This window comes from Megalopta genalis, chromosome 4 (genome assembly GCF_051020955.1).
Source record: "Megalopta genalis isolate 19385.01 chromosome 4, iyMegGena1_principal, whole genome shotgun sequence".
Taxonomy (NCBI): domain Eukaryota; kingdom Metazoa; phylum Arthropoda; class Insecta; order Hymenoptera; family Halictidae; genus Megalopta; species Megalopta genalis.
The window spans coordinates 25,756,391-25,778,815 of record NC_135016.1 but is presented as its reverse complement, the minus strand read 5'-3'; the positions used below and the strand labels follow the sequence as shown (position 1 = coordinate 25,778,815).

Here is a 22,425-nt window from a genome sequence, read left to right as displayed (position 1 = left end):
AAGCAAGATTGTACCATGTATTATATAAACATGAACATGTTTATACACATACTCGAGATCAGTAACAATCGCACTCCAATCCTCTCAAACGACTTAGAATATTTATGTAAGAAACATTCATAGCTGCAGAGAGATCTACAACAGATCCGAGTCACACGGTAAACATGGAACTCGAAAGTTACCACCGCCAACATCGATGACGCGAGTTCGCAACGAAAATAGTTCGCCAAAAAATTGTGATCACCGAATATCGAGATCTACAAAGCACACTTTTAAATTTTCGTTACAGGCTCAGATAAAAAAGTTGACGTGCGAGAGTTCTTTTTATTTTCTTTTGTCATTCCAAGCAATAGCAAAATTTTTAAAATAGCATTCTAATTATGGTCTAGTAGATTGATCGCTCTAACGTCTAAAAAAAGATTCAAGTCGTTCGGTTCAGTTTTAAAAATGTTATTGCGTTTTGAAAAGCCTTCAAATATTAACGGGAGTCACTGTATATATCATTTTGTAGAGTAAAGATTAAACTAATATTACTTTTGGATTAAACAGCTCGCGTAGGGTACATAAATTATACATGTAAAATACATATAAATATACATACGTATAAAATACATATAAATATACATACATATAAAATACATATAAATTATACATATAATATATATAACAAGATTTTTTAGTTTAGCGACAACAGCTTCGTTGCAGCATTATATAAACATGAACATGTTTATACATTTACTCGAGATCGGTAACAATCGCACTCCAATCCTCTCAAACGACTTAGAATATTTATGTAAGAAACATTCATAGCTGTGCAGAGAGATCTACAACAGATCCGGCAGCAAGAGTTCTACAAAATCACGGCACGGTCCTCTCGCCGGTGCTGCCCTTAATCTCGGCACGACCTTCGGGCGTTCTCACGAACGAGTTCTTCTTAAAGTTGCCCGCTCTGAAGAACTCACCTGCGACGACGGATTCCGCAAACGAAACTCAGCCCGATGAACCTATCGATCGGCAAACGGATCTACGCCCGTAAAAATGGAACAGATTCGAGAAGGTCGAATCGTCCTTTCAGATCAACAAGAGTCCCTTTCTCTCTTCTCTCCGCGGGTCGTCGTGCGAAGAGGGTGTCACGATCCGATCCGATCCGGAGATATATATACTAATCATTAGATTCCAAGGAAATTCCCATACTTTCGTATTATCTACTATAATATAATCAATATTATGCGACAGTATTCGCGTAGTATAATAAACATATATTTAACGAAGTACGAAGGAACTTTGAGAACAAACTTCGACACAATGACGACAGCAGGGCTGTTCATTTTATCCCAGAAGTTGCAAACATATAATTCGATGATGTACCAAAGATCAAGGATATTATTTATTCACTTGCACATTAATTAAATCATTGATCGATGATCTATTTCTCAGAGAAAATTATTTTTGATGTTTTAATATTTCACTCTCCGACAGTTTTTTTTTATAATAGTCAACATTAACATCGAAGATCGACAGAAGGGTGTTTTTGGAGAAAAAAAAACTCGCGAGTGACAACACTTTTATTCATAATTGAACAAATTATTTCGACGACTCCTTCTGAAATTGTTATTTAAAAGAAAATGATCGAGCCTCTTTCAAAAACGGAATCAGATTAAATTTTATATGCATAACTAATAAATACGTAAATTGAATGCAGAAATATAATTTCCTATATCTTAATTTGAATTTTATAATATATATATATATATATATTATATTATATATTATTATTTATTATAATTATCACATTAATATTGTTTATATTTTCTGCGAATTCTCGTTGAACCGAGCGTCGTTTCGAATATCTTCTCAGCCAATGGAACATCGTACAATGTCATTGATAGAGAAAACAGTGAATCACGGTAAAGGAAAATTTAAGTAAATCGCGCGTCCTCCAAGGCAAAGACTAGCTGAAAGGGGAGATCGTGAAACACAGCGGAAGAAAATTTCAATAAATCGTAACTCGAGTGCGAGATGCTCGATGCTTGCTGTTTCCTGTGGCCTCTGGATCGAATCGATCGATTGCTATCAGGTTTAGGATAAATGTACAGTGTCCTTCGACGCCGAGACGTAAACACATTCACCTTTCACAGCTGAACAGCCCGATTACTAGCAGCTTCCCCGGGAGGTTCGCGGGGAATTACCTCAGCCTTGTTTAATTAATGAATCCGGCGCGTTAATTATTCCGACAACACGTCGAGGACGCCGAGAGGGAAAGAGAGAGAGAGAGAGTCGCGATGAAAACGACACTTTCTTCAGGCCAGAAACGTAGGTAACAGTCCAGAGTTGCCTGGCAGGGTGAGAATTAAAGCGAAGCTTCCGATTGCTCGTTCGTCGCGGCTTTTTTTTCTCGCCGCGGCATGTATTGGGTTGGCAACTAAGTAATTGCCGATTTGTTCAATGAAATAAAAAATTTTTTTTACTTGGAACGAAGTTTAATCTGTAATGTATTTTCCATTTTGTTCGATGACCTTTTGCCATCTCTCTGACAACTTGAAAATTCCACGCTCGTAGAAAGTCTGATCCTTTTCGGCCAAAAACTGAGTTAAGTGAGATTTTACAGCGTCATCGTCGTTAAAAGTTTTACCACGAAGGGAGTTGTCCAGGGATCGAAATAAGTGGTAATCCGATGGCGCGAGATCAGGGCTATATGGTGGGTGTAACATCGATTCCCAACCAATCTTCATCAATTTTTGCCGAGTGGACAAAGACGTGTGCGGCCTAGCATTGTTCTGCTGGAAAATAACACCTTTACGATTGACCAATTCTGGTCGCTTTTCCTTGACCGCTGCATTCAATTTGTCCAGTTGCTAACATTCACGGATAATAAAAAATAACATAATAATAACAATAATAATAATTTTATAATATAACATTTACGGATATCATAAAAATGGGAGTGAGAGACATCTATAACTGAAATCGGCAATTACTTAGTTGCCAACCTAATAGATTTCATTTCACCTTCAATCTTCTCCCCTCTTGGAACCTCGTTAATTTCCTAGCCTTGAAGAGCAGGACTTTTTTGCGGCGCGCCGTGCGAGCCGGAGGAAAATCAAATGAAAGGGTTCGTCGCTTCCTTAACGATCGTTTTGCAAGTCAGCGTGCATTTCCGCGTTTGGAAACAGCTTTCGTCGGCACTTCTTCTTCTATATCCGTGGTTCAAGGACTTCTTTATCGCCGAATGTTCTGGTTCTTCGTATTAGTAATCGTATTTAAATCGCATTATTGTTTCGAGCTTGCTGAAATTGGGGTCGCAGTAAATTCTCCCCAATTGTCCCACAGCTGGTAAACAAAAATGGATGACTTGGGAAGAGGAGATACGACTATTTAAGCCTTGCGGCTCGTCTTTACATAGTTATCGATTATCAACAACTATATAAAAATAAGCTATCTTTCCAAGTTGTCTATTCTTATTTACAAGCTGAGGGACAATTTACTGTACCTTGAAATCGCCAACAATTATTTCACCGACAACGTTTTCATCGACACGATTTTAGCGACGCCGCATTTCACCGACATTGTTTATAATCCGACACGTTAAAATCGCTGACAAATGTTTACACCGACTCTCGTTTCATCGCGAATGTTATTATCGACACTTCGTGTATAAGAAACATGGAAGAAGAGACAATAATGATATGTTTATATTATTACTTATTACATTATTATATTATTATATTATTATATTATTATATTATTATATTATTATATTATTATATTATTATATTATTAAATTATTATATTATTAAATTATTATATTATTATATCATTATATTATTATATTATTATATTATTATATTATTATATTATTATATTACTTTACTAATCAACATTTTTATTAATTGTTATACGTTAAATGTCGCTTTTAACAAAGGCAAAGCAATTTAAGCTGACGCTTGTACGTACAAAGTAATGATATTATAAATTATATATATTGTACTTGCGAGAATTGTCAACGATTATAAAAACGAGGCGCAAGGCTCGAATAATCGTGCCTCCTCTTCCCAAATTGTCCATTTTCGTGCACAATCTGAGCGTCGGTTAGGGAGACATTACTGTATCGACTATTTCATTAGTTATAAATCGACTTATAAAGATACATTATTTGCTTCAAAGAAATTCATTTCTAAGTTCCACGGTTTTTTTGTAGTATTTCTCGAATTTCGTCTTCCTTTCTTTCATATTTTCTTCGTATTTTTCGAGGTGGTTCACCGTTTAATGGCTGTTCTAATATATATCGTCGACAACGGCTACATTTCTTATACACGAAGCGCCGATAATAACATTTGTCGTCGAGGCGAGAGTCGATGTAAACATTTGTCGACGAATCCAACGTGTCGGTACATGTAAACAATGTCTCGGTGAAACGCGGTGTCGCTCCGAAATCGTGTCGATGTACACATTATCGGTGATTTCACGGCAACCCGAAATAAAGTGGAACAACTGCAAACAAAATAAGTCGACGAAAACGGTGAAACGTATTCGTTCGCGGCCCCGTTTTCGAGGAAAATGAGAAAGTTCGTGACTTCGAGCAAGATCGCTCGCGACTATGGATTAGCGTAACTTTGTGTTAACAACCCGTTCTTACCGTGCGAACCGGGTTACTCTGCAAACACTTATCGTTTGTTCCATCGCCTAGGTTACCCTAGGCTATGCGGGTTACATATCTAGGCTGATCGGATCCACGCAACCAAAAATCAGGGCACAGCATTTGCGGGAACGTCGTCGATCATTTAAGAGAGCCGCCTGAGAACTTCTCGAAATTACAGCGAGCATTCTCGGTTTGATTTCTCATTGTCAGCTCGGAGAGACAATGGGGATGTATCAGCGGAGTTTCGGCGAACTTGTTAAATACTCATAGAGGAGAGAATGAATTCCCTAGAATGAAGTTCTTACACGCTTTTCTTCGAAAGCACTTCCTGTCCGCAATCAATCGCCGGAGCGAGCACGTTTCCAAGGCGATCGCGCGCTGTTCCCCGTATTTTATTTCACGCTTCCACGAACCCCGGCGGCTTACAAGCAGAAGAAATTAATGCAACAACTCGATTTGTTTGTTACTTTGTTCGTGCTTCTTCGACTGTGCCCTCGACGGTTTTCCATTTCGCATTGTGTTCTATTGGTTACAATGCGGGATAACTGAAATCGCTAACGATTTCCACGTAAACGTTCGCCCCGGGAATGCTAACAAATTGTAATCGCTGGACGAAATGTAATTGCGAGTGAAAAAGTTTCTATCCTCTTTTGTTCGGGAAACATCGCTTTAAAGGCGAAAGGTTAATAGAGAGTACTCTTTCGATCTGCTTCTTCCATTTTGCAGGTGCTAACGAAAGATGCGCTGAATAAATTTAGTTTTATTGTCTCAGAGTGTAAATGTTGCTTGATCGTAATACTTTCATGCGAGCTATTTTTCTTAACAATTTCGTTCTTTATTTCTTCTTCTGTTTCGAATTTTCTGATTAGCCGATATTTTAATTACAAAATTATACAATTTTATATAAGATATAATATACAATAATAATATGTAATTTTAAGATATAAATTATAAAACTTCGGAATTTCTTCCTGAAACTATACCAAACTGCATCGAAGTTGTGCATTTCGCTCGGGTGCGCACGACTCTTTCGGTCGACGCTAAGAGGGTTGAACGAAAAATTTCATTCACCACGATCTTTATGTGACTTGTAACGCGAGTATAACGTAAGTACAAGTAACGTGATCCGAATAGCATTCGCATAATACCAACGTGATATACTGTAATCATACAAATAATACAAAAAGTGGATACTTCTTTTCATTTTAAGTATTACTACACTTTTTCGCTTTAATCAACACTGAAGGGATTAATTGATATTTCAAAAGATGGCAGAGCACAAGGAGGCATGATCCGTGGCGATAGCGATCTCAAAGATTCCACGCACAAGAGATTGGTTTCCAGTGAACCCGGTCGTCGAGAGGGGTGAGAAAGTGGGAGGAATATTCTGCGAGAGAAAAATACTAGGTGGCTCGAAGAGACGTGAAAGCAGAGAGCGGAAGAAGGAGAGAGAGAGAGAGAGAGAGAGAGAGAGAGAGAGAGAGAGAGAGAGATTAAGAGAGAGAGAGAGAGAGAGAGAGATTAAGAGAGAGAGAGAGAGAGAGAGAGAGAGAGAGAGATTAAGAGATCGAGTGGAAAAGCGGGAAGATCAATACGGACGAAATCTGACAGCGGAGCTAACGAGCACGCCAGAAACGAGCGTTCTTCCCTTAGCATGTAATTGTCTTCCGCGACTGAAACACGACCCCCCGCTGCAAACCATCTTCTCGTCAGTGTTTCGACGTCGTATTTAACAAAGTACTCGGACAATTATCTTATACCGGAGGAAACAAGTAGAACGGAACCACCGGCGCGGCAGTTCAATCAATTCATGCGGTTATGGAACGTGAAAACTCGCCTGACTTTTCTGCCGGCAAGGAATTCTCCTCGTTGACATTTCCCGGTTAAAGTATTAGGTCTACCAGAAAGTTCTGCCCGATAGTGTCACTTCAAGTTTCAATTCATATGCGCATGTTGATTTGAGACATATATGACTATCTCTCTTTATCGTTGCATTTACACACATGTACTCTCCTAAATAAACTGAAACAAAGATGTCTCATGTCATTATTAAGCGAGACGCGATCGTGAAAACTTGGCTACCGATGATAATGCCAGACAACATACTGCTTTGGCGACTCGTCGGAAAATCGCAGAGCTAGGCTGGGAAATTCTGTCGCATCCACCATACTCCCCAGACCTAGCACCCTCCGATAATCACTTGTTTCTCTCTTTGCAAAGCTTTTTACAGGAAAAAAAATTCAAAACTGAAGCTGATGTCAACCAAGCGCTAGTCGAGTTCTTCGTCTCTAAAAATAAATCATTTTTTAAAAATGGCATTTACAAGTTGCCATCACGCTGGCAAGAAATCGTAAGTAACGATGGAAAGTATATTCTACAATAAATATTATTAAATCTATGAAAATTGTGTTATATTTCAATTCAAAAACGGACAGAACTTTCCGGTAGACCAAATATTAATGTACACCGACATGCTGGCCGCTGCTTTTTTTTGCCGACTGCCACGAGTCTCTATAAAAACGAGCCGCGGGGCTCGAAAAATCGCGACTTAGTATTCGCGAACATCTCTGGGAGAAATTATTGCAGCCGTAACGAGATAGTACTGTGGAAGACCTACTCGCAGTCTGAATATAGCATCCGTGGTATGAACCCCGGCCAAAGTATTCCAAGACATATCCAGCATAGACAGACTGGCAGCAGAAGAGATCGACATGGACTTGATAGGCAGTCTCATGGACAGAACTTTCCGGTAAACCTAATACAATAGTATTGGATCGCTAGAAGCGATGTTTTTATCTTGCAAATGATATCTCCATCCCGAAGGTTCAGAAGATTACGCAACTTCGGTGATACGTGGAGGATACGTGGATAGGGGATTACGCAACGTTTGTTTGCTACCCAGATTCATTCCGAGCGTGTCCAATTGACCCCTGAAAATCTTCGTAGTATCTTCGTTCGAAGATATAGGGCGCCACTAATTTATCAACGATTTTAAACCGATCCAATGTTGGTGTCTAAGTCGTGAGAGAGAGAGAGAGAGAGAGAGAGAGAGAGAGAGAGAGAGAGAGAGAGAGAGTCATTCTACCGTACAACTTTCGATAAAAGCAAAAATATTCACCCGTTCGACGAGTTACGATGCAACACAGCTCTTAAAAATGTAGTTTCGAGATAACGGCTTTAAAGTTTGAAATGATGGCTCTTATAGCCCATGACTTGGTTACGTTCGGTCTTATACCTTCCGTAACTATGCGAATATCCTGTGTACATAACGTGTCGTCCTTAGGGGAGGTATTTGTTTCGCGGGAGAGATGCTGTCCCATTTAAATCCAAACGTTCAATTATACGTCCTTCATACTCGGGGACACTTTTATTCCGCAAGGGGACGCATAACGAACGGACATTTAGCAATTTTACAGCAGAATGAATCGATCGTTTTCGCCAAAAAAAGAAAAAAAAGAAAAGAAAAAACGAATAAGAGATTTCCCTTTTTCGAGTGAATTATCCATCCGCGTAATTCGCTCGTTACGTCGGCGATAGTAATTCTCGAATTAATTTTAAGAGTCTCGCGGGACTCTGCTGAATTATCCAACTCTTTCCATGTCCGACTGTTCGCGGCGGTGGTCGAAGTTTAATATAAAGGAAAGTCGATACGTCCAACGGCGCGTAACGTCGAAATACCGATACATCATTACCGTCGCAATTAAAGGCTCTTAGGAACAATAGCCTGCAATATGGACTGCGAAGGAACGGAAAATAAAGACGAAGGTAACGGCGGAATCGCGATGTGTTCAAAAAGGATCAATTCGTTGATGGGGAAACACGTGTCAACTCGTCTTTTGCGCTTATTTCGAATCCACATTTATTGGACGGTTAGGGTAAGCCATTGCCCGCCGTTACGATTCTAATGTTACGTACGGCGTCGTTCACGATGGAAAGTTTATTTAATTTTCTCGATAGAAACTGTGAATGTGATTCTTGAAAAAATTTGCATGCATATTAAAAAAGAAAAATAGTATTGTATTCTATGTACAGCGAACAAAAGGAATAAAAGAATTGAGAATATTTAAAGAAAGTGTTAAACTGATACATGATCTTTTCAAATATAGCGTATCAGTAGTTCATCGTTACGTTAGAATTATACAAAAGTTTAAGTAACACGTGAAATCGTTAGAATCGTTTTTTAATCGTTCGAGAAACGAAAATTATGTCAGCGATTTTGCTCGATGCTCAAGAATGATCGAATCCTTCCCCAAATTAATACTCTGCATTTCTACAAATGAACAAACATTTAGTTGTACAAATGTAATTAAGGGACAAAACTTGAAATGTTTGGAATTCGGGAGAACAAAAATTTGAATCTCACACTTCAATTTTTGATACTTCGAATTTCTAAAATTGCGTATTCTCCATCGTGATATAATCAATCTCTGACAAAATTACTAAATCGAACACAAAACAGTAGAAGCTCGAAACTGACTTGAACAATTTTGATTTTGCACAAAGATCCGCGGTCTACGATAGAAAACTCGATAGAATTTGATACGACGCTTAAATTATTTATCTTCGATTCGGAAAAGCTGCCGCCACTAAAAGCAAAATTGTACCATGTATTATATAAACATGAACGTCTTAAGTAGCACGTGAAATCATTAGAATCGCTTTTTAATCGTTCGAGAAACGAAAATTATGTCAGCGATTTTGCTCGATGCTCGAGAACGATCGAATCCTTCCCCAAATTAATACCCTGCATTTCTACAAATGAACAAACATTTAGTTTTCATACGCATTTAATACTTCCTTACGTATGCCTATTAGGATATTTGGCATTAATTAATTTCGAATTAATTATTTTAAGATCCATCCGAAGCGCGGCAGATCATTAACGAGAACCAACGTACGCGAAATCCGCGCGCAGAACAAATATGTAAAAAGCATCCGTACGTGTCTCTATGTCTGTGTAATATTTAAAAAAAATAGGAAAAGCTGCACCGGTTACATAATATCGATTAAATATTCCCGGAGCGTGTGTATCCACGAATGCTTCGTGTTCGAATTTCGATTTCCGATCCCAAGGTTTCTCGGCGGATGGAACACTGAAAGATCGTCTCTTCGAGCGTGAAAATGATTTTTAAGGAACTCGATGCAATCGCGCGAAGTAACTGCGCCGCTGCACTCGGAGAAATAGTGGCACCGGTCGCAAAAAGTTCGACCCCCCTAAATCATTCAGCCCACGATCTTAAACCGCACTATGTTGTACACCGTCGAACCAAGGAAGAAATGTGTTCCGTCCCAGTTACGGAGAGATCTCCGGCGAACTAATTCCCCCGTTTGTTTCGTTGCGCCGGCATCACGGAGATCGGAGAAGGAGTCGTCGGGCCAACTTCGGCCGAAATATTCGAATTATTTCGCCGTGTAAATCGTCGCGCCGCATCGGATTCCACAAGAACGGAAAAGTGTAAATGAGAAGGAACGGCGAACGAACGGTGTCCGGCGCCGAAGCGAAGGGCTCGAGTGCGAACAAAAGTGAACGGCGATAGACTCCAGAGCCTGGAGTGATGAGGAAAAGAAACGTGAAGTGTCGGAGGCAGAAAAAACCGGGGAGGGAGCGAATAAAAGATGAAAATGCAAGTAGGGTGAAAGAGGAGCGTGAATCAAAGAGAAGCGAGGAGGAACGAGGAGAAACGAGGAGGAACGTGGAGGCGGGCGCGGAGGGCGGTGGGTGGTAAACGAATGGCAAAGTTGGCCTTGATCGAAACTCGGCCACATCCAAACGGAAGTTTCATCCCCTATCAAGCGACCCCTGGTCCTGTAAATCCGTGTACCTTTCTGCTTCCCGATTTCTATCGCCCTCGGCCCGTCTTCGGCCCGCAACGGTTCTGCCTTTTTCGTCCGGGAGACGAAGAGAAAAGGGGACACACTATTTACTTCGGTCTGTCCGAGTTGCTTTGTCGACGATAACGGCAAGAATTGTCTCACTATGCCACCAGATTAGATTCAGTCTGAGATGGATAGATCGGTTTTTTTCTTCCGCCTGTCTCCTCGCACCCTTCCAACCCCATCCCCCGCCCCGCCTATCGCGTCTCGTGAATTGAATGAGACCTTGCGAGGGTTTAACGATTTCCTTTCGCGATCTCAGACGAGTGCATCCGTTCCGTTCCGTTGGGTATTATCGTATTCAACTTTCGAATGGCCGCCGCTGCTGGCGATAACGGTAAGTATTTTTGCAATTAATCGGCGTCCGCGATCCCGCCGAGAAATTGAAAACTGATCGGAGATCTGTTTTGAGAAGTTGCCAAGAAAATCGCGACGGTAGATTTCCTTTGCTTTTAGAAAGTGTAAAGAAAATGTAGCAGCGATTCTTCTTGCTTTCTTACCTAGGATTTTAGAATCGAAGCGAAACGTGAATTATTTGAGATTTGTGAGATACGTTTTTCTTCAAAGTCATCGAAAAATTGAAAATAATTTGGCGATGAATTATTTTGCTAAATTTCGATCGAGTCGGTTCATCGGATCGCGAAATATTTCTGGTCATTTCTGTGTTGTTCGATCGATGATCTCTTGAAAAAAAAATAGAAATTTTTCATTTGTTCTGTGAGGGTTCCTTAAATTCTCGGAGCGAAAAATTGAAAATAATTTGGCGATGAATTATTTGGCTAAATTTCGATCGAGTCGGTTCATCGGATCGCAAAATATTTCTGGTCATTTCTGCGGTGTTGGATCGATGATCTCTTGAAAAAAAAATAGAAATTTTTCATTTGTTTTGTGAGGGTTCCTTTAATTCTCGGAGCGAAGAGCGTTGAATTAAGAAATGCTGGCTGCACGGTTTCTACGCGGTGTCTATCTCAGAGACAACGTTCTCCAAACCTTTGACATATTTCAGATCGCAGATGGATATAGTGGCGTATCATCGAAAAAAAATCTCGAGTAGTTGGCTTGGCACCAAATTACTGATGACACCCTGCTTGCTCGAGTACCAATTTCTGTCTAATCAGCGACTTTTGATCATTCAGCTAAATGGTCCGAGCTATCTCTCCGCGCCCGAGAATGGTCTTTTCAAACTTTAAATTACATTGTCAAGTTAAGAACTTTGTAACTGATCGGCTAACTTGCGCTCGGTTTTCCTTGTATATTTGTAATCCATCTATCTGTACATTATGTACATATACATATGTGCATACATAATAGTTCGCGTAAACTTATAATCACATGGCGATCGAGCGAACGAAAGCGTATTGAATATGAACGGTGCTAAAAAATAATTATGAAAGATAATTTTGACGAAAAGAGAATAGAAAAGTTTCCCTGGAACGAAGAGAAGCCGCGTCTCCTGTATAATGAAGTAATAAAAGTTAGCGCATTTTAATCCGGAGAACTAATCCATTTAAAATGCAGATACAAGGCCCCTTGTGAAATCATTAAGCAAATTTTCTTCCTTATAGTGCACACTTCTTTTTATTTCAGATATTCATGACGATGCTTTAATACTACATCTTCAATTACAGGCGGAACAAGCTGTATATGCGAGAAAATATTTCCTTTACTATTGTTGAAAGGTTCGGAAAAATATAATTAAAGGTCTTTTTTCTTCATTTTACTTTTGTTTCTACCTCAGATATGGAGCTTAAGAATTTTTTAATTTACACATAATTTGTTCTTATCACAAACATTTGTTTATTAGATTCCTTTTACACGCACAATTGAAAAATTTACTATCGACGTGTATTATTTTCAGGAAAATATTTCAAAAACCCTTCCATTTTAGTTACTTTAAACTTATATTTTATCTATTTGGTGATTAATTAATAGGCTCTTAAATGTTAATGCTTCGCAGCTAAATTTTTAGTTTTTTAATTCATTGTTCAATGGCAATTCTAGTTTTTATTCGATAAATAATTCAGCAGGTACATTTGACTTTATGATTGATTATATATTAAAAAGAACAAATATTATTGTATCCCTACAATTATTCTATCCGTTAGAAACTACAAATTTCTTTAAATTATTTAAATATATTAATCATAAGAATCGTGCAATTGGTGTACATGCAAAGTAGCTTTGAACATGTAAATTTCCCGCTCATCGACATACCCGCCCTATAGTTGACAACCCGTTATACAATAACAAAATGGAGAATTCGATAGTTGAAGTTTACAAGCGATAACGAAACATAATATCAAGTACATTTTAATAAAAGTGTGCAATGAGAAAACAAAGGGTTGAATATATTGATTACACTAAATTATGACGTATAAATACAGACATAACCTTGAATGGAACTTCTTCGAAGCTTTTGACGTTCGTGTTTCTAATTTAAAAGACCTTGGACACAATTTGGAGCCGGTGTTGTCATTAATTTACTGACAGAATCTCCATCGCAATCCGCTGTTTATAGACCATTGAATAAGAAACGAGATACCGCGTGAGAAGAATTGGAAACATTGGGAAGCGCGGCAATATTCAAATCGTAGTATCGTAGAAAATTGTATATAAGAAATATTTCGAGAACTAAATTTAATTCAAAAACGATTTTTAAAAAACATGACTATAAAATATTTAACATTTTTATTATTTTATATTCGTTTTATACAGATACATACAGATTGTACAGCTACTACAGATTTATACAGCTACATACAAGTACATGTTGCAAACTTGAAATATAGGTTATGCACACAGGTTTATCGAAAATGATTATATACATTTCATTAAAATCGAATTAGCTGACTATTGATATGCTCTAACATTATGCGCAGAAATATTTCCTGTACCTATTTTAGAATCTTTCGGTACATATTGTTGTATTTACTTTTTCTACGTTTACACTACATTGACATCAGTGGTCAAGATGTTCGTTGCTTCATAATCTTTTTCACACAGACAGTAACTAACAATTCTGAAAATTTTCCACGGATTGTACGCATTCCAAGTTGCCATTAACTGAAACGTAGTTAGGACGAATTGAAATGAAACATAGTTTGCATATGTACGTAGGTGTGACCGAGGGAGCGGCTTTATTCGCACGTCTGCTCGGAAATGGCGCCGCTGGGCATTGATAATTTCACCCTTTTAAATACAAACTAATGGTTTCCAGTTCGCGCCAGTTCGTACCTCTCAGCCCGAAAGCACTGTTTATATCAGGGGTGTCAAACTCAAAAGCTAACTTGGGCCAAATAAACAATGCTTAATTTCAGGTGAGCCGCAAAAAAAAATCAATGTTCATAGAAACAAATATTATATTTTTATTTTGACTAGTACATTATATATATAGTTAAATATATATAAGTTATATTATATATAATATAATATATTTTTATATATTTTATATATTTATTTATTATTATTAATTAATTAATTATTAATAATTATTTATATTATTTATTAATTTATTATTATTATTTTATATATTTTATATAGATATAATTTTTATATATGATACTTGACATCAAAAATGTTCATCTCGGGCCACGAGTTTGACACCCCTGGTTTATATATTTCCTGTTTATATTCGCAGGTAATCGATACAAATTATCGAATGACTCGCCGATATCCACTACGCTCCACTTTTCGATCCTCGTTTATCTACTGTCGTAGAGTCGAGAAAGACATTCTACTCGACACGTGCGCTGGTTTTAGCGCAAAATCAATATTCCCGGAAAAGGAACTTTGTCAATGATAAACAAAATCGATCTAAGAACTAGTTTCCCAGTAATAACGCAAATTTTCTAAGATCTAAGTTGAAATGATTAAAGAGTCGACATGGTTTTTTGTTAAACTACACTATCACGTGCTTATACCAATTTTTCTTAAATGAAAAAATTCATTTTCACCTGAGAATATGAAAAACAAAAATACAATACTATGTAAGTCTACAGAAAACAGCTAACATTCGTGAAAGGAGAGTAAATATAAATATTTATTTATTTCGTTATTCACGAATAAAGATCCTTTAGGATACAATGGTAATTAGGTGATAGAACAGGTCGATTAATTCAATTGTATTCAGAAAAAAGGATGCGGTGAGTCTTGCAAGCAAGAAGGATATATGAGCCGTTTATTTTGAAAGTGGCGTAAGTCACTTTGTTTTTAAGTCGATATATTTAAGGGTTTGCGTTTTAACACGTTTAAAAATATGGATGCTAACTTTCGAGAAGATTTACTTCTATTTGTTATCTCAGGATACTGATATTTTTCTCAGTATAAATAATTTCGTATAAACATTAAAAAATTACCACTTTTCATTACGGTAAAGTGACTCATGCCGCTTTTTATGTAATAGTTTATAGAAGAAAGAAAAGTGATTAAACAGGATAAATGATTTCATTTGAATAATTCCAAAAGAAGCAGAAAAAAACTCGAAAGTAAATCTGTGGCATACGAATGTTCCCGTTCTCGAGTAAGTCTCATCCAAAGTTCGTTAGTGAAATCTATAGAAAATGGAGGCAATTAGAGAGCCGGTATAATTTTGAAATTCGCATTTTTCCCGCACGATGCAAATGATCGACATCGAGCAGAGCAGTCGACGTGTCGAAAAACATCGACGGTTTTCGATTAATCGAGTCTCGATACTCGCAGCTGGTTGTGTCCGTGTTGAATAGTAGACAGCAGCTAAGGGACCTCGAACCGATTCATTTTTCCTATTTTCACGGTGTTCTGACATTGACTTGACAAATTCGTGTATCAACAGGATCAACGAGCCACGCGAATCACCGACATTTGAACTCGTGCAGTCGTCATACAGTGTATACCTAACCTCGACGAGGACGTTCGGTTCGAGTTACCGACAAATATACATCGGACACAAGCCGAGCTGCGGTTCATTTTCTGTCTCTCTCCTCTCTGTCTATCTCTCTCTTATCCCCGTCTTTCTTTCTGTCTCTCTTCGTTACTTTCCATCTATCCTCTCTGTCCTGCTCTACTATTCTATTTCGAAGTGTACACCGAGTTGTGCGTAATACGTAGTAACAACGTAGTTAAAGTATCGTGGTTAAAGCCGCCGATAACAAGACCGCTGACTAAATTTAGTGGTAGTGTCTGTGCGAACTCGAGGAAACACCGATCTGCTGGGAGGAAGCGGCTGTGGCGAGATTTTCTGTTACGACGGACGACAGAAGCAAAATTTCGTGGATTCGCAGTCTATGAGCTCCAAGGGCCAAGGGGACCCTGGGGAAGATCACGCTTCCAGGTGACATCTCGAACGTCTACCGATCAACCGCTATCTAGAATCTCCTCTTATTTCTCTATACCTTGCTTCGTGTCCACTTCATAGACCGGGTGCTTCTTTGGTTTGGATTTTCGCGAAACGTAATATCGTTACGAATCCACGAGACCACGGCTATTTTTAACGCGCTTTGTTTTGGTGCAACGACTCGTCCCGCTGCTCGACCTCGAGAACCCAATCTCTTTCTGTCATTTCCACTTGAACTGGCAACGTCGCGAATCACTGACCAACATGTCACCACCATGTGTTCCTAATTGAATGAATTGCGATTATTGGGATGCAACTTGGATATATGTGTATCACTTTGATTTGGTCTGTTTACAATAACAGTTGAGTCTGGTCTATTGTCAATGTTGAGGAAGTAAAGCAGACAACTAGTTTGTTCATCTTTAGTTTGTAATGTTAAAAACGTATGTTCTTATGATTTCATTGCAGAATGTTGGAAATTCCAATTGTTGCATATAGAACATGTGACTAATATTAGTAGATGTTTTTCTTCTTCACACGCGATGTTTCTAACAATAGTTTATTTTCACCGTTGAGAAACGCTTTTATTAATAATTCGTGAAACTGCAAATATTAAGAACCTGATCCTTTATAAACTACACCAAAAGTTGCAATATTTGATTTGCTTTGTTATAAGTGAAATATTAGGAAAGATAGATAGAATGATCAGTTAATTTTAACATGTTTTGATAATGAATAAATAATCGTTACTTTGTGTTGTTGTTATATGATTAGGGTAGGTGCAGAGAGCCCTTGCAGCGACATGAAGCGTGCAGTTGCTAAGAAGTTGATTGAACGATATTTTTATCAATTGACTGATGGATGTGGCAATCCTGATTGTGACAATCAAAATTGTGCATCAAGTGGCAAAGTATGCATTGCAAATTGGTCTATTTTTCTTAGGCGAGTATATAATACCAATATAATTTATTCTTTTCAATAGGTAACAAATCTTACTCCAAATCAAGCTGCTGCTCAGGCCATTCAATTATTTTCACAAGAAGCAAGGCTCTGCGATGGCACTCAACCAAGCAAAGTAGCTCGTACAACGTTAGAACCAGGTCCTGCATCACTGGCTAAGAGTTTGCCAGTTAAAAGTGTTAATCCGACGTGCTCAGACGAAGGTATTGCATTAAAAATACTAGGAGAAATCCTGCTTCTTTAATTAATAACTCAATAGGGTTCTCTGTAGGTGATGATAAAGAGATTATTGTTAAAAATGAGTTCGATATCGCTTCTCAGCCTCTATTATGTCAAATTATTCAAAATTCATCTAACAAAGCATCGATGAATAAGCCCGAAGGTTCCACAGAAGCTGCTTTAAGTAAAACATTAAATTTAATTTCTGAGAACAAGTCAAGATCAGTTTGTTCAGTATGCAAATTCTCTCAAACAAATTTTAGTTGCATTCCCACAGTATCAAATAATACAATAATGGAAATGTTAAATAGATATAAAATTCGTATTCCGAATTACAATCGTTCCGCTAAGACAGCTAAGAAAAAGTGGAAGAGTTCAAAAAGATCATCAAGAAATCAGAAAGAAAGGAAGAAGCATGCTTGTGAAACAAACATGCTCTCTAACAGGCAACTTAAAAATTCTTCTCGTTGTGTTGCCAAATTGTTGATACTCAATTTGTACCTGAGATATTTGGAAAAAGAAAAATACTCGCATCATACTAAAGATACTAAATAATTTGTCCCATCTTCTAAGAAATTATTGTGTAAAAGGTTGCATAGCAAATATTAATTAAATTCTTGTGTGGTTGCTGTATACATGTTAATAAATGTTACGTACTATTCTCACTTCTTGTTTTTTATTTATTTAAAGTAGATTCATAATTCGTGACTAATGTAAATTTTGTTTATAATTACTTACAGTTACAATTAAATAGTTCATAAAAGCACTAGGTATCGAATAAGATGAATTTATTATTAACAGGAAAACAGGATCCATATCTTACAGAGGCAAAACTCCTAGACATAATAGAAAGATGTAAAGCAGAGGGATCATATTCGCTGTTAATTCGTACTCTGGGAGAAGTGTTTTCATGTGCAAAGGCACTGAGTCTCAGTTTTCAAAAGACTGTGAAAAATGATTCTCCACTGGCAGCACTTCTTGACAGAGCATCGGATAGTTTGCTTAGGCCACCAGGTGATATGGATAAGGAAGCAATTCGATCCATTCAGGGAGAAGACAAAGAAGAAGACAGCAGTGAACCATCGCCCACAGTTCCTAACAATGATGACACAAGTGTTGATCTACCGTCTGTTAGGAGAGCATTCAATGCTCTCTGGTCCGTGCCAGGTGGTAATGTTTCTTTTTTTATGTTACACAATCCTCCCATTGCAACTTCTCCTAGAGACACGAATTCAACCTCTTGTTTTTTGTTACAGGTGCCTTTGAGTCTGCTTTGGTCAATGCACTCGTCACATTGGCAGACAATATTGAATTAGACTTACGAGTGTTCCGCATTATGCCGTGGGATAATATGGACAGTCTATTGAACGTATTCCTTATTGTATTTGAAATCCCAATGTTAGGAAACTGTGAATATTTGGAGCTCGCTCTTCACATGCTCTGTAAAGCTCTCAGTTGTTTCCCAATCGTTGCACAAGCTAAACTAGCTCGTGTATGGGCTAAACATTGTAAATCACGACTACCAAGTATTTTACAAGCTCTGCAGGAATTAATAACTGTAAAAGTAATAGGTGGATCTTTCACGCGGGATTATTGTGTCCAAGATGCAGACACTATTACAGCTCCTACGAAAGTTATGAAGATCTTGTACTACGCGAGTATGCTCGCGGGTGAACTGGACGAACCTGAATTACATCTAGACGAAGATGGAGAATCTGCTGGTATTGATAAATCTGGGAGATCATCACAAATTCCTCAGGTACCGATATGAAAAGAAAAATTGGTATGTATTTGACTTTATTGATATCAACAAGGATTTTCATTTTCTAAAGGATCCACTAGCGAAAGAACTTGGAATTACAGCACTAGATGCTCGGAAGCCATTTATACCATTTACAGACTTTTACAATGAGCCTCTTAGTGACGCTATAGAAATGGACAAAGACTTTGCATACTACAAAAGCGAGGAGCCGATGAAATTTAGTTTTATGAATTACGCTTTTATCCTCACACCAGCTACTAAAACGTTAGGCTTGTATTATGATAATCGTATCAGAATGTACAGTGAACGTCGGATGAGCTTTTTACAGTCAGTGGTCGGTCAACCTACCAATCCATATTTAAAACTAAAGGTTTGCGTACATCTTTTATTAGATCGATCTTGATCCGTTATTAAGACGCAAGGCAATAATAATTTGCACCGTACAGGATGTATAGTTTTATTAATACATTTTTTGCGAATATAGGTGAGAAGAGATCGTCTTATTGATGACGCATTAGTAGAATTGGAAATGATAGCAATGGAAAATCCTTCAGATCTTAAGAAACAGTTAGTCATTGAATTCGAGGGCGAACAAGGAGTCGATGAGGGCGGTGTTTCCAAAGAATTTTTTCAATTAATTGTAGAAGAAATTTTTAATCCTGATTATGGCATGTTCACGACCCAGGTAGCTGGAGATAAATTAAAAGGAAAAATGTATTTTCGAACCAGCGTACTTAACTAAATATTTTATTTATTGTTGTAGGAAGACACGCAAATGACATGGTTTAATCCAACATCGTTTGAAAGTGGTGCACACTTTACGCTGATAGGCGTTGTTCTTGGCCTAGCGATATACAACAATGTAATCCTCGACGTGCGTTTCTCTATGGTTGTATATCGAAAGTTGCTCGGTAGGAAAGGTAGTTTTGCCGATTTAGAAGATTGGAGCCCTACGTTGTACAGGACATTGAAGGAATTGATGGAATATACTGGAGATGACATGCCAGAGACATTCATGCAGACTTTCAGAGTGGCTTACAAGTAAGTTTTGATCAAATCGATAAACATTAAAACAATTTCTCTCTAAGAAACTAATTACATCATGGAATCTTAGGGATGTTTTCGGCTCGATATCTTTCCACGATCTCAAAGAAAATGGTGACGAGCTTTTTGTTACACAAGAGAATAAGAAGGAATTTGTAGATCTCTATGCGGACTTCTTACTTAATAAATCAGTAGAAAGTCAATTCAAAGCGTTCAGGCGTGGATTCCAAATGGTCACAGATGAGAGTCCACTCGCGTTACTTTTTAGACCTGAAGAAATTGAACAAGTATTCATTCAACACTTTTCTCACTCGTTTATTCCCGTTTGTACAAACTGAAATATTCCATCGGTCTATTTTATTGTATTGCAGCTCGTTTGCGGTAGTAAAATTTTCGATTTTGCGGAATTGGAAGCAGCGACAGAATACGAGGGTGGTTACACGGTGGACAGCGAAGCAATACGCAATTTCTGGCGTGTTGCTCACTCATTGACGCCAGAAAGTCAACGACGATTGTTACAGTTCACTACCGGAAGCGACAGAGTACCGGTCGGTGGTTTGTCCAGGCTTAAAATGGTCATTGCCAGACACGGCCCTGACACCGATAGGTACGATTTAGTATAGACAGCAACATACGTGTGTTATATTATTTTACAAATAATTCGGTTCGATTTTCAGACTACCAATAGCACATACATGCTTCAACGTCTTACTGTTGCCAGACTACAGCACAATAGAAAAATTGCGGGATCGTTTGATGAAAGCGATCAACTATTCGAAAGGTTTCGGCATGTTGTAAACGTGCACAAAGATCGGTATCTCCCCTCCCCCCCCCCTCGTCTTTCAAAATTTCTGCCGAACATTCGATACATCGGGTTCGTGAGTCCCTTTTAGTCCCGTCAAATGGACGTATTTATTCGAACCTTGTGCGAGCGCGTGAAAATGTTAACATGCAAAATATCAGTTGATCCCATTGATACCGAGATTATACCTCGCAAAAACGACGATTGTTGTCCTCCAAGAAACGTGTTTTCCCTCGCGTGCACGCGCGCGTGCGTGCGCGCGCGGCAGTGGCGACTGGAATTGCTGTACAAAAGAGAACGAGGCACACAAATGAAAATTTTTCCTAACGCTGTTACACACATACACCACGAAATTTCCTCGCACCACTGTTGTATACGTAAGTGACCCCGACACAGACGAACGCAACCACCTCGACGAGTCAGGCTGCGGTGTCCTTTTGAGCGTAAACCCGTAAAGCTTTCGCTGCTCTTCAAATCACACGAACAATTACAGTGGAGAATAACGTTGGTTTTTCCGTTCCGTTTCTTTTCGTATCGGCTTCAGAGCTGCTGTGACTCTCTTCTACTCCATGTTATTCCCCGGGACAGAGAAATGAAAACAAACAAAAACGAATGAAAAGCAACAATAACGCAGTGCACACAGCTTAAGATTAAATAGTGAGATGCGCGACTGTGATGAGTGAAAGTGTACCCGAAGACCGGTCCGGTCGAAATTTGTAGAAATATATATTTGTAGATTTAGCGAATCCTAGCTGATACGATGCTACGAATCAAGCCGAGAAATACCCCCTTGTACGACGCTCGGCGTTGTAACGCATGTATGTACAAAAGATTGATTTTGTAATGGCGACGAAGAATCTCCATCCCTGTCTCTCCTTCCTCTCCTCTCCCTCTTCCTTTGCTCCTTCCCCCGCCCCCTTCTTACTCGTCTCCGCGGGTTTTCCTCCTGTTCCATTATTTTACATTTATATGTTACTTTTGTTTCCCCGATTTCTCTTTACATCGCGCGGTTGTAGCTCTCGGGTGAACAAAAGAACCATCAATTTGTATAAAACGTTTATGAGCAGCGGCTTTTCCTACAAACTGCTCCATGTTTTTCGCCTGTCTGATTGTTAGTCACGTGACAATAAAGTTCTATTGAATATAATAGACTAAGTGCGCAATTTATTTTCGCCGAGTGGGAACTCGAGACCGCTGTCCGCGAGCGACGATGTTTTTCTATTTGCACTGAAATCAAAGTGCATCTCGCGAACAGCGATGGAATAGAAGTTGATGTAGCGGCGCGGCGACTTTGTCCGATTACCATGGGACGGCTAATTCGTTTCGCTCCCAGAGACTTTACAATTGTTACATTTGTATTCGATGCTAAATTCACACGAGAATTGTGTACATGTATGTATGTATGTATGTACTTCGTTGTCAGGTGACACACAACGGTGATAGACAGTCCGACATGTTCACGTCATGATTTGGTGAACGTTTTTTCCTTTCCTCTTCACATCTGATCGCACAGAAATGAAAATTAACTGACCGTTCTCGTCGTCGTTACGACAGGATAAAATTGTAATCGGTGTTAAATCGTGTGTCGTTTGGAAACTAGCGTAATTATGCGTACCGAGGGTGGTCCAAGCGCGATCCGAGTATCCTGTTCGTTAAACACGAATGATATGCAAAGACAGAACAGTTTCGCTTTTGTACCAAAGTCTGATTATAGCGAGAGGTGGCATCTGGAAAATAAATGTCTTTTTCATAATCAGCAAGTAAACGAGCAACTGAATCAACTCGATCTTCCGGAATTCCTTCTTCCAACTTTT

The 22,425-nt window shown here is 38.6% G+C and overlaps 2 protein-coding genes across 4 annotated transcripts in view; both read left to right on the top strand.

Moving 5' to 3' along the window:
* The first annotated feature begins 13,297 nt into the window (after positions 1-13,297).
* LOC117222989 (tyrosine-protein kinase CSK) overlaps positions 13,298-22,425 on the top strand; it is a 117,581-nt gene continuing 108,453 nt past the window's right edge. Inside the window, exon 1 of the mRNA XM_076520808.1 lies at positions 13,298-13,302. The gene's annotated coding sequence lies outside the window, so the exon portion shown is untranslated. The remainder of the gene's footprint in view (positions 13,303-22,425) is intronic.
* On the top strand, positions 15,180-22,376 carry Ube3a (ubiquitin protein ligase E3A). Of its 3 annotated transcripts, none has more exons than XM_033475075.2 (11): positions 15,180-15,821; positions 16,604-16,734; positions 16,807-16,987; positions 17,805-18,173; positions 18,260-18,762; positions 18,836-19,135; positions 19,250-19,450; positions 19,529-19,806; positions 19,880-20,096; positions 20,181-20,416; positions 20,487-22,376. In XM_033475075.2, exons 2-11 carry the CDS (start codon positions 16,627-16,629, stop codon positions 20,605-20,607), a joined length of 2,514 nt encoding a protein of 837 aa, XP_033330966.1. In that variant the 5' UTR covers positions 15,180-15,821; positions 16,604-16,626; the 3' UTR covers positions 20,608-22,376. The 3 variants fall into 3 exon arrangements, with proteins under 3 accessions (XP_033330966.1, XP_033330963.1, XP_033330965.1); XM_033475072.2 differs by having other exon boundaries at positions 16,599-16,734; XM_033475074.2 differs by lacking the exon at positions 15,180-15,821 and adding an exon at positions 16,092-16,267 and having other exon boundaries at positions 16,599-16,734.

What these genes read in the sequence shown, in the direction of transcription:
- Ube3a (XM_033475072.2), top strand. Translation starts at nt 15,775, where the DNA reads ATGAGCTCCAAGGGCCAAGGGGACCCTGGGGAAGATCACGCTTCCAG. An exon ending in TCCGACGTGCTCAGACGAAG is followed by an intron (nt 16,988 to 17,804) that starts GTATTGCATTAA and finishes TATTATTAACAG; the next exon opens with GAAAACAGGATCCATATCTT. An exon ending in GATCATCACAAATTCCTCAG is followed by an intron (nt 18,763 to 18,835) that starts GTACCGATATGA and finishes CATTTTCTAAAG; the next exon opens with GATCCACTAGCGAAAGAACT.